The following is a 12,666-nucleotide window of genomic DNA, read 5'->3' as shown; positions in this document are numbered from 1 at the left end:
GTATTAGATTTCAGGTGCGGCTTAGATTCGGGAAAATTTTTTTTCCTTGATTTCGAGTCTCATTTTTCAGGTGCAGCTTTAATTCGAGTGCGGCTTAGATTCGAGTAAATACGGTAATATGTAGATGTAGATGACAATAAAAAAAGCTAAAGCACAATCTGCAATCTAGTGTTAACTGCTGTGAAACTTACTGCCAGGTTAAAATTGTGTCAGACCTAGATTCACAATCAAATATTGATACTAAAGGCAACGTTTTATCATCAGCCATTTAAACACACTTCACACCCCAATCTCCACTCCCTTCATGTTGTCAAAAGCATCTTATTTTTGTCACCACTAACAATGTTAGACAAGAATTGGTGATAATGAATGGGAGGATTAGAGTTTAATGTCTCATCAAATGTGCAGTCATTAGAGATGGAGCATGTGCACAGATGACAAAGATGGGAATGGTATTGGCTTGACCTGATCAAAGATACCATTCCAACCACTTTGGGAAATCACAGAAAGCCTCAATCTAAATGGAGATGATGTAGTGCCTCAAGAATTTCGGTGTAAATTCTAGAGACACCCAGCCTTCAACTGTCTCAAACACCCGTTATTTTAAGTATGAGTGCAGGAGAGTGAGAACGTTTCTACCGATCCACCTGTTTCTACATGCAGGTCGGAAGTTTGTTATTACAAGACTGTAAAAGGGGCGAGTCACTGACAACGACAAGTGTTTGCCTCCAGCGCCACAGAAGACGTGAGGAGAACTCAAAGAATAATTTTGTCGTGTTCTTTGATGTGTTAGTGTCTGTGGTGATTGTAAAAAAGACTATTGAACAGCTGAATATAGAGTGCTATGCACATTCATGTATTGGACTCGCTTGAGACTAGAGACTTTTAAATTATTTTATGTAATGGCTATGAAGGAAACAAGACACATGTATGAATATGTGTAAACGAGTCTAATGTGTAAGGAATAAAATAGCTTGCAGAAGTTATTATCTGTGAAAGTTGAAAATATAAAGTGATGGAACTGAAAAATATTATACGAGTACCAAAATTATTTCAAGGATAGAGAAGTATTTTAATAAATTTCGTTAACCCACTATAGACTTTGAAGAAGAAGCTTGTGGTAGATCGACGTAGATGACTACCCAGAGAAGAGGATCGGCTACACACAACAACTAAATTGAGAGCGTGTGTGCCTTGCAACCCAATACCACACTGTCTCTTGTCGACCGAAAACGTTAGAAGGTGAGGTTTCACATTTCATACTTCCCAAATACGATTGTATTAACTGACGACAGTGAAACAAAGGTATAAATCATCACATTTCAACTTTTATTTTCACTTAATTTCTATAAACGATATTCCTCAATCCTTTATGTAGACTGAAAATTAATTTATGTTTACTAGTCAAATACATCAATTCTTAGAACTGGCTGTCAAGACGATGCAGTGTTGAAGTGTTCATGAGGTTTTCATTCAAGACCAATGATCTTTGTGAATTGCTTATGTACTAGTTCCCCCTTTTTTAAGCAACAAACAGAATGAGCTTCTTTCTCCATTGGACTTCTCACTGTAGACAGCAAAAATATTTTGTTCCTCCAACATTGCCTTTGGCCTTATATAAGTAGTACAATAACATAAAATGAGTTTGTTAGTTCTTCACAAACACATTATTTAGTTCACAGATTGGGTACTTTCGCTTCACTCTATCATTTTAATACATCAGTTTTTAATTTGCAAACTATGTACTCATTAAGCACACTGTTGTAGTAATAAACAAAAATCCTACAAACAACTAAGCATATCTAATAAATGTCAGAATATCAAACTTCCCTGATGTAGAATTGAAGTTACTAAACAAATAGTTGCAACTGAGGCTGAGAATTCTAGAACTAGGCTAAGGCATTAACACAGTACTATGAGACTGCCAGAAGTGTGACAAGTAGCATATTAACAACTGACTGGCACTGCTTGAAATTTATCTGCTGGAATATAAAAAATATACAATGCTCCTTATTTGTCTGGACTCAAGTGAGCAATATTTGCACATTTCTTTGGTAAAATGGATATTATCAAATGTCAAATTTCTTGAGAAAAGTTCACCAGTTTCTTAAAACATATTTTTAACTTTCAGAAACTAACGTGTTGAATGTCAAAGATCACTGTAACATTCCCTTGAGGAACAAAGGTTTTTTTTATAAAGCAAACAAGTATTACACTTACACTCATTCATCCAAAATAATGAGACCAGCAGCTTTTAATATCTTAAGTCCTTTTACAAAAAAAATGGCTCTGAGCACTATGGGACTCAACTGCTGTGGTCATAAGTCCCCTAGAACTTAGAACTAGTTAAACCTAACTAACCTAAGGACAGCACACAACACCCAGCCATCACGAGGCAGAGAAAATCCCTGACCCCGCCGGGAATCGAACCCGGGAACCCGGGCGTGGGAAGCGAGAACGCTACTGCACGACCATGAGATGCGGGCTAAGTCCTTTTACACGGTGATGGAAAAAGACAAATTAAAATGTGTATCTACAAAATTATTTTCTGGAAAACCAGAAATGACAATTACAGTTTTCTTAATAGTTTCATCCCCAAAATGTGTCACTGGTATCAAATAACCAGTTTGTACCCAATAGCAAAATTTGTGCTTAGTGCTCTGTATGCAGATATTGGACATACTGACAAATGAAATGATACTGCCCTTCTTCACATGCAGTGTTCACCTGAACTTATCCATACAATATAGAAAGCATAATAATTCATCAAGTGCTGACAGTAGGGTTATAACGAAATTTGAGTGCATTACCAGAAGCCGCACACAATTGGCACATTTACAGCATCAACTTTGCAAAATTGAGTACGATCTGTGCCACAGCGTCATTAAGTGTAATTAGTCCAGTAGCCCACAAGTTCCCTCCTATCACAATCCAAAATAATTCATCATATTTCTACTACAAAACATACTTCCACCAGCTGCATGATAATGACATCGCCTATAGCAAAACAAAGGCTGCTATTGTTAAGCATGTGCCATAATATCTGTTAGTTGGAAGCAAGTGGGGAATAAACAGAAATTTGTACGCAATAGCATATCAACTTTCATGAATAGATTGATATCAATCTGTCTTACATTATGACCAGTATTATCATCTCCCAGAAAATAGTACATTTCTACTAGAACAACCTGTATACTGTCACAATGATGAACACATTAAGATCAACTGACAGAAGTGTGTCAAATTTGACTAAAATCAATGGTAAGCACTCCAAGAAGACCTCTCATCTCACCCCCCCCCCTTTCCCCAAACACACACACACACACACACACACTCTAAAACATGTGCTGTACATAGTCATATACCAATGCACAAAACAATGAGAAAAAAAGCAAATTTTATAGTGGTGACTATCACATTGGTAGAGAGAAATAATACTGATATACAGAGTGTACCTAAATAGGAATTACATGGTCAGAAGCATGCTGCTACAAGTAATGCTCTGTCTTTGACAACCACCCATGAACAAAACCATAATAAACTTCACTACAGTCACATCACAGATGTATCTCTTTCAATAAGAGAACAAACACAAACTCTGCAAGATTTTACAGAGCTTGGTTAAGCATCTCTGGGCTCAACAATGAGGTTTAACAGTTTCCCGTTTTTGTGTGCACACCAGCACATAGTCTTTACAGTCAAGTCTAAGGATGTGGTTGATAACATGAAACATTCGAATGGTAGCCATGTAATGTACTGAATTTTATGGCTGCATGTTAGAAGAAGGGCAATGAGAATACCAAACAGTAATTCCCAAGTAGGGAATGTTGTCCAAGATTGAAGCATTCACAAAACTTTAAGGTTTATTTGAATCTTGTAGCACGATTTTGTTACAATAAACCAATAATAGTTTTTGGCAATAATATGTTTTGACAAAGAATACAAATAAAATATTTTACAATAGCTAAACTGTTTCAAAGTACTGTTTTTAAAAGTGTAAAAAATAAGTGAGGCAGTGCTCTCACAAATGGCTTGGTGGGGTTTTCACACATGGAAATAATCCCTCTGAGAACCTAATACCGCACAGATATTCATTATCTATTAGTAACTAGTAACCCTAGCAACACTTTGCAATTGCTAAATATGTATGGGAATTGGATATTTGTCATAATCTCCTTCTCTCCCCCCCCCCCCCCCTCTCTCTCTGTCCACCTCCTCCTTCCCCCTCTCTGTGTCCATTTCCTCCCTTCCTTTCTCTGTCCATCTACTCCTGCCCCCTCTCTGATATTGAGCCTTGTTTACTGTTATTGCAAATTCAGATTCTACACTAGTGTTCTAATCATAAGCTGATAAGCCATAAATTCAAGTTTTCTGTTTTCTATGAAAACTGATTTTGAGGATGAAAACACAACAGCACATTTTGCGTAAACAATTTTTGTTTATATATATTATAAAAATGTATTTACATTTGTATGTTCCACATCTGCTAAATCACTAGAGTGATTTCAACCTAATTTACTACACATACCACTTATTGTTCAGAAAGAATCGCTGTGGAGGTATAAACTATGTACCCATCAAAGGTGTGGGTGTGAAAAAGATAACTCACGACATGTGAATACCCAGTTTCATCCAGTATTTCAGAATGAGAACACTTAGGGAGGTGCAACAATTTACACATTATTTCAAACTTTTATGAACCTCTTCCTTGCTGAACAATGCCCATAAAATGATGAAAGGAAAAAAGTTTATTGCTTAATACATTTTCACTGTTCATGCAGTAAAACTGACACATTAGGCACAATGTTTTAATTTGTTACTTCTTTACTACTAACTGTATCCATGATACATTTTGCAAATAGCACTGAATTTATTTGCAAAATTATGGCACTGTATGACAAATAGTTCACGAAATATGATGTCATAAACACTGAGATGCATGAAAAACTGCCGTATCATGCATTACATTTTAATTTTTTTAATTTCTTTACTATTAATACTATTCCCAACACATTTCACAGACAGTATCCAACTATACACTGATTATGTAAGTGTAAGACACATTGCTGAGGAAACGCAAAGTCATAAAGACTGAGATATATGAAAATGAAACTGCAGGCCAAAATTCGCTACAGATACAGATGAAATGTGTGTACGCACATGTGTGAAATATGTTAAACATATGTGACATCTGCGTAATCTGTCAAATCCAGGGGTAAAAAGCTCCTCCTAAACCTCCGGAGGATCGATTTCAGCCAAACTTGAGACACACTTTACATACTACCTGAAAAGAAATACTGTGGCAGTAAGAACCACAAGCCTGCGATTGGAGTAGGGGTCTTAACTTGGTGAAGATGGGAGCAGATGAGGAGGAGGAGATGGATTGGGGGTGGGGGCAAGGAGAAGATGGATACTTGGTGTGGGGGGGGGGGGGAGGGGAGGCGATGGTGGACAGAGAGAGGGGAGAGAAGCAGATGGACAGGGAGAAAGGCAGGAGGAGATGGACAGAGTGGGAGGAGGAGCAGAGGGACAAAGGAGGGAGGAGAACATGAACCAACAGAAGATTGTAATAAATACATACTTCGGCAGTACTGGTTACTCAGTTAGTATTATATAAAAAGAAATTGAGAGCTGAAAAAAAGCTACAAATATTTATGACTCTATCAGGAGCCAGGATATTTCCTCATGCACTGAAGGGAAAGCAAGCCAGCAGAAGCTGCTGAAGGATGCAACATATGGTACAGCAATCATTCAGCTGCTTAGACAGCAAAATCATTAATTTTTCATTAGTGATAACAGGAATAACAATATGAATATTTCATGTTCTACATCCTGGAGGATCTCCTCACTACGAACCAATTGGAATGAAAGTAAATCTAATCTAATCATGGTGCTCAAACTCTCTCATGTTACCTAGTCATTTCTGTGATCCATGCTGCAAAACAGTAACTGCTAAGATTCGGACATGATAAAATGCCAATAAACAGAAAAACTGATAATTGAGAGGACACAGAAATGATAAAATCTTTCACAAAGAAGTGAAGAGCTACAAAACTTCCTCCCATGAAAGAGAATTATCAGTTACATTTTATTACAGACAAGAATAATATTAATAAGACTGCATAAGAACTGTGAGGTAAAATCAAATGCACAATAATACTTATATTTAATGGCAAAAGCTCACCTGCAGGCACAGGAACTGTTATCCTCTTCCTCTGCACAGTACTTCCCTTCCCTTCACACTCTGTGCAAGGAAATTTGATATGCATTCTCGTACCATGACAGTACCGACAAGTTGATCGCATCACAAATGGTCCTGCAGTAACACAATCAAATTAAACAAGCACCAACTGTTCATGGCAGATCTTACCTTGGAAAAAAACAAACATATATGCTGCTAAATAAAAAGGGTTTGACTGACCTAACCTTCTGTTCTAATGTTCCTCAACCTACCCCTCTTTCAACCCCGAGGAAGGGAACAACAGTTCTGAAGGTTACTATAATTTTTATACCTCATGTGTTTGTCTATTTACTGTACTGGTATCTTACCTCCCGAAGACAAATACTGTCCAAAAATTTAGTCTACTTCTAATTTTACATTTTTTTAGGAGAATTTTCTTACTTAAATGAGTAAAACGCTTAAATCTGGCCCCTAAAAAAAGAAAGTCTAAAATGTCTTAACAAATTATGATGCATCATGAAATAACCCATCAAATATAGTGATTATATGGTTCTACGAGGGCAGTTCAATAAGTAATGCAACACTTTTTTTTTCTCGGCCAATTTTGGTTGAAAAAACCGGAAATTTCTTGTGGAATATTTTCAAACATTCCCGCTTCGTCTCTTATAGTTTCATTGACTTCCGACAGGTGGCAGCGCTGTACGGAGCTGTTAAAATGGCGTCTGTAACGGATGTGCGTTGCAAACAACGGGCAGTGATCGAGTTTCTTTTGGCGGAAAACCAGGGCATCTCAGATATTCATAGGCGCTTGCAGAATGTCTACGGTGATCTGGCAGTGGACAAAAGCACGGTGAGTCGTTGGGCAAAGCGTGTGTCGTCATCGCCGCAAGGTCAAGCAAGACTGTCTGATCTCCCGCGTGCGGGCCGGCCGTGCACAGCTGTGACTCCTGCAATGGCGGAGCGTGCGAACACACTCGTTCGAGATGATCGACGGATCACCATCAAACAACTCAGTGCTCAACTTGACATCTCTGTTGGTAGTGCTGTCACAATTGTTCACCAGTTGGGATATTCAAAGGTTTGTTCCCGCTGGGTCCCTCGTTGTCTAACCGAACACCATAAAGAGCAAAGGAGAACCATCTGTGCGGAATTGCTTGCTCGTCATGGGGCTGAGGGTGACAATTTCTTGTCAAAGATTGTTACAGGCGATGAAACATGGGTTCATCACTTCGAACCTGAAACAAAACGGCAATCAATGGAGTGGCGCCACACCCACTCCCCTACCAAGAAAAAGTTTAAAGCCATACCCTCAGCCGGTAAAGTCATGGTTACAGTCTTCTGGGACGCTGAAGGGGTTATTCTGTTCAATGTCCTTCCCCATGGTCAAACGATCAACTCTGAAGTGTATTGTGCTACTCTTCAGAAATTGAAGAAACGACTTCAACGTGTTCGTAGGCACAAAAATCAGAACGAATTTCTCCTTCTTCATGACAACGCAAGACCTCACACAAGTCTTCGCACCCGAGAGGAGCTCACAAAACTTCAGTGGACTGTTCTTCCTCATGCACCCTACAGCCCCGATCTCGCACCGTCGGATTTCCACATGTTTGGCCCAATGAAGGACGCAATCCGTGGGAGGCACTACGCGGATGATGAAGAAGTTATTGATGCAGTACGACGTTGGCTCCGACATCGACCAGTGGAATGGTACCGTGCAGGCATACAGGCCCTCATTTCAAGGTGGCGTAAGGCCGTAGCATTGAATGGAGATTACGTTGAAAAATAGTGTTGTGTAGCTAAAAGATTGGGGAATAACCTGGTGTATTTCAATGCTGAATAAAACAACCCCTGTTTCAGAAAAAAAATGTGTTGCATTACTTATTGAACTGCCCTCGTATAAGAAATTCAAGAGTGGTTACTGATAAGTGTATTTTACAGAGACGACCTCACTCCATTTCAAATGCTGGTAATGGCATACACAATGTGAAGAAAATAGTGAGATTGCAGAGAAGACAAACAAATTAGTTTTGTATATGCACATCTGCAATTATAAATTGTATCATCACTAACTATTTCATTTAATTCACTCAAAAGTCAAAAGTTCTGCACATATTCTTTTCTGTACTTTAATAGACTAACAGATAATTTGGATTGTCCACACTAACTTTCTTCAATGAAACAAACACAACAGTCTTCTGTACATCTTATTTGGATTTATAAGTCACAGTTTTCATCCAAAATAAAATTTGTAATTTTCAGAAAAGTAATACTTAAATAAATCCAAACTGTCGAGGTCCATTACAACAGTAAATGTCCAAAAATATTGACAGTGCTACTACATCCAAGTTCAAGGTTACTTTGTATAATTATTAATCTCTTCTTCCATTCCATTTTCTAGAATAGTCTGGCAATAAACAACCTGTACACCTTCATAAATTGCTTACTGTATCATTATGAAATTAGTTTAAATAAGCTGTGAAAGCTGTAAAATTTACACTTTTTAATTGTTGATATAATGTTAAATGGAAAACTGTGATCATACACAAGAGGTAGGATCCAAAAAAATGTGCCAATCTTGAATAGACAATGTCTTCAGAACAAAACAAAATGTAGTTACTATTCTCTTGCCACTGTTCGGCAACTGTCAATTGTTTTTAGGTTAGAGGGCCTCAGGGAACCACAGAGAGGGTGTCCGTCTAAAAGGGGGCAGGTGAAACACAGCAAGTTAGTTGTAGAAACGATCGGTATTGTAGTTGTAATTTGTCGTAGCTGTGTTGAGAAAGAACCAGAGCTCCAAGCCCTAATAGAAAGCACTGAAGCTGGAAATAAGTTCAGCAGAAATTTTTTCTAAGGATCTAATAGTGTTCAGAAAGGATAGATTAAATACAATTGTGGTGGAGTATTTATTGCTGTCCGAAGTAGTTTGCCTTGTAGTGAAATTGAAGTAGATAGTTCCTGCGAAACGCTATGGGCAGAAGTTATACTTGACAGTCGGACTAAACTATTAATTGGGTCGTTTTACTGACCCCCTACTCAGAAGATATAGTTGCTGAACAGTTCAAAGAAAACTTGAGTCTCATTTCAAATAGATACCTCACTCAGAAAACTTGAGTATCATTACAAATAGGTACCCCACTCATACAATTATAGACGGTGGTGACTTTAATCTACCCTCGATATGCTGGAAAAGTTATACCTTTAAAGCAGGCATAAAATGTCATCCGAAATTGTACTGAATGCTTTCTCAGAAAATTATTTTAAACAATTAGTTCATGAGCCCACTCAAAGCATAAATGGTTGTGAAAGCATACTTGACCTCTTAGCAACAAATAATCCTGGGCAAATAGGGAGTATCGTGACAAATACAGGGATTAGCGAACACAAGGCAGCAGCTGCTAGGCTGAATACCGTAACTCCTACAACCATAAAAAAGAAACACAAAGCATACTACTTAAAAAAGTTGATAAAAATGCTATTAATGCCTTTTTAAGACACAGTCTGCACTCCTTCCGATCTGATTATGTAAGCCTACAAAAGATGTGGAATGATTTCAGAGAGATAGTATCAACAGCAATTGAGAGATATAGTCCACATAAATTAATAAGTGACGGTACTGATCCCCCATGGTACACAAAACGGGTCAGATTGCTGTTGCAGAAACAGCAAAAAAAAAAAGCATGCCAAATTTAAAAGAACGCAAAATCTCCAAGACTGGCAAAGTTTTACAGAAGTTCGAAATATAGCACGTACTTCAATGCAAGGTGCTTTTAATAATTTCCACAAAGAAATTCTATCTTGAAATCTGGCAGAAAACTCAAAGAGATTCTGGTCATACATAAAGCACACCAGTGGCAAGACGCAATCAATACCTTCACTGCGTAATGACAACAGTGAAGTCACTGGTTACAGTGCCACTAAAGCAGAGTTATTAAACACTATTTTCTGAAACTCCTTCACCAAAGAAGAAGTAGTAAATATTCCTGAATTCCAATCAAGAACAACTGCCAAGATGAGAAACATAGAAATAGATATCCTCGGTATCGCAAAGCAGCTTAAATCACTTAATAAAAGCAAGGCTTCTGGACCAGAATGTATACCAGTCAGGTTCCTCTCAGCATACACTGATACAATAGCTCCATATTTAGCAATTATATACAACCACTCACTCACAGAAAGATCCATACCTAAAGACTGGAAAATTGCTCAAGTCACACCAATACCTAAAAAGGGAAGTAGGAGTTATCCGTTGAATTACAGGCCCATATCACTCACATCGTTTAGTAGTAGGGTTTTGGAACATATACTGTATTCGATCATTATGAAGTACCTCGAAGAAAACGATTTGACACATAGTCAGCACGGATTCAGAAAATATCGTTCTTGCGAAACACAACCAGCTCTTTATACTCATGAAGTAATGAGTGCTATTGGCAGGGGATGTCAAATGGATTCCATATTTTTAGATTTCCAGAAGGTTTTTGACACTGTTCCTCAAAGCATCTTCTAACCAAACTGCATGCTTATGGAATATTGCCTCAGTTGTGCGACTGGATTTGTGATTTCCTGTCAGAAAGGTCAACGTTCATAGTAATAGATGGAAAGTCATCGAGTAAAACAGAAGTAATATCCGGTGTTCCCCAAGGAAGTGTTATAGGATCTCTATTGTTCCTGATCTATATTAACGACATAGGAGACAATCTGAGTAGCCGTCTTAGATTGTTTGCAGATGATGCTGTCATTTACCATCTTCTTAAGTCATCAGATGAGCAAAACGAATTACAAAATGATTTAGATAAGACATATGTATGGTGAGAAAAGTGGCAATTGACCCTGAATAAAGAAAAGTGTGAAGTTACTCACATGAGTACTAAACGAAATCCGCTAAATTTCGATTACGCAATAAGTCACACAAACCTCAAGGCTGTGAATTCAACTAAATACTTAGGGATTACAATTACAAATATCCTAAACTGGAATGATCACATAATGTTGTGGGTAGAGCCAATCAAAGACTGTGATCCACTGGCAGAACACTTAGAAGGTGCAACAGGTCTACTAAAGAGACTGCTTACACCACGCTTGTCCGCCCTATTCTGGAATATTGCTGTGCGGTGTGGGATCCGCATCAGATGGGACTGATGGATGACATCGGAAAAGTACAAAGAAGGGCAGCTCATTTTGTATTATCGCGAAGTAGGAGAGATAGTGCCACAGACATGATACGTGAACTAGAGTGGCAATCATTAAAACAAAGGCTTTTTTGTTGTGATGGGATCTTCTCATGAAATTTCAATCACCAGTTTTCTCCTCTGATTGAGAAAACATTCTGTTGGCACCCATCTACATAGGGAGAAACGATCATCATGATAAAATAAGAGAAATCAGGGCTCGCACAGAAAAATTTAAGTGCTCGTTTTTCCCGCGTGCAGTTCGAGAGTGGAATGGTAGACAGAAATCTTGAAAGTGGTTAACTGAACCCTCTGCCAGGCAATTTATTGTGAATAGCAGAGCAATCACATAGATGTAGATGTGGATGTGGAAGGGCCGGGCCACCAGCATCTAAACATTTTCAGTTAAGAGAAACTATGAACACAATGTTTCTGGTGCAATGAAAGTGGCATTAATTTGTTTTGACGTATGAAAAATTTAATTATTGTGATATTGCAGTGCCTTTTATTCTGAATTATGATGCAAAGTTCCTCTGGACATGCACACATGTTAAAACAAAAAGGCACTGTGGCGACTACAGACGTTAAGAAATACACTCCTGGAAATGGAAAAAAGAACACATTGACACCGGTGTGTCAGACCCACCATACTTGCTCCGGACACTGCGAGAGGGCAGTACAAGCAATGATCACACGCACGGCACAGCGGACACACCAGGAACCGCGGTGTTGGCCGTCGAATGGCGCTAGCTGCGCAGCATTTGTGCACCGCCGCCGTCAGTGTCAGCCAGTTCGCCGTGGCATACGGAGCTCCATCGCAGTCTTTAACACTGGTAGCATGCCGCGACAGCGTGGACGTGAACCGTATGTGCAGTTGACGGACTTTGAGCGAGGTCGTATAGTGGGCATGCGGGAGGCCGGGTGGACGTACCGCCGAATTGCTCAACACGTGGGGCGTGAGGTCTCCACAGTACATCGATGTTGTTGCCAGTGGTCGGCGGAAGGTGCACGTGCCCGTCGACCTGGGACCGGACCGCAGCGACGCACGGATGCACGCCAAGACCGTAGGATCCTACGCAGTGCCGTAGGGGACCGCACCGCCACTTCCCAGCAAATTAGGGACACTGTTGCTCCTGGGGTATCGGCGAGGACCATTCGCAACCGTCTCCATGAAGCTGGGCTACGGTCCCGCACACCGTTAGGCCGTCTTCCGCTCACGCCCCAACATCGTGCAGCCCGCCTCCAGTGGTGTCGCGACAGGCGTGAATGGAGGGACGAATGGAGACGTGTCGTCTTCAGCGATGAGAGTCGCTTCTG

At 39.4% G+C, this 12,666-nt stretch overlaps 1 protein-coding gene across 2 annotated transcripts in view; it reads right to left on the bottom strand.

Moving 5' to 3' along the window:
- The window catches only part of LOC126252002 (protein tumorous imaginal discs, mitochondrial-like), a 124,049-nt gene that overhangs the window by 31,791 nt on the left and 79,592 nt on the right, over positions 1 to 12,666 (bottom strand). For both annotated transcript variants that reach the window (XM_049952784.1, XM_049952785.1), the window contains exon 5: positions 6,185 to 6,316. In XM_049952784.1, the coding sequence (XP_049808741.1) occupies positions 6,185 to 6,316 (132 nt within the window). The remainder of the gene's footprint in view (positions 1 to 6,184; positions 6,317 to 12,666) is intronic.

Source organism: Schistocerca nitens, chromosome 4 (assembly GCF_023898315.1).
Source record: "Schistocerca nitens isolate TAMUIC-IGC-003100 chromosome 4, iqSchNite1.1, whole genome shotgun sequence".
Classification (NCBI taxonomy): Eukaryota; Metazoa; Arthropoda; class Insecta; order Orthoptera; family Acrididae; genus Schistocerca; species Schistocerca nitens.
This window is presented reverse-complemented; position numbering and strand designations above follow the sequence as displayed.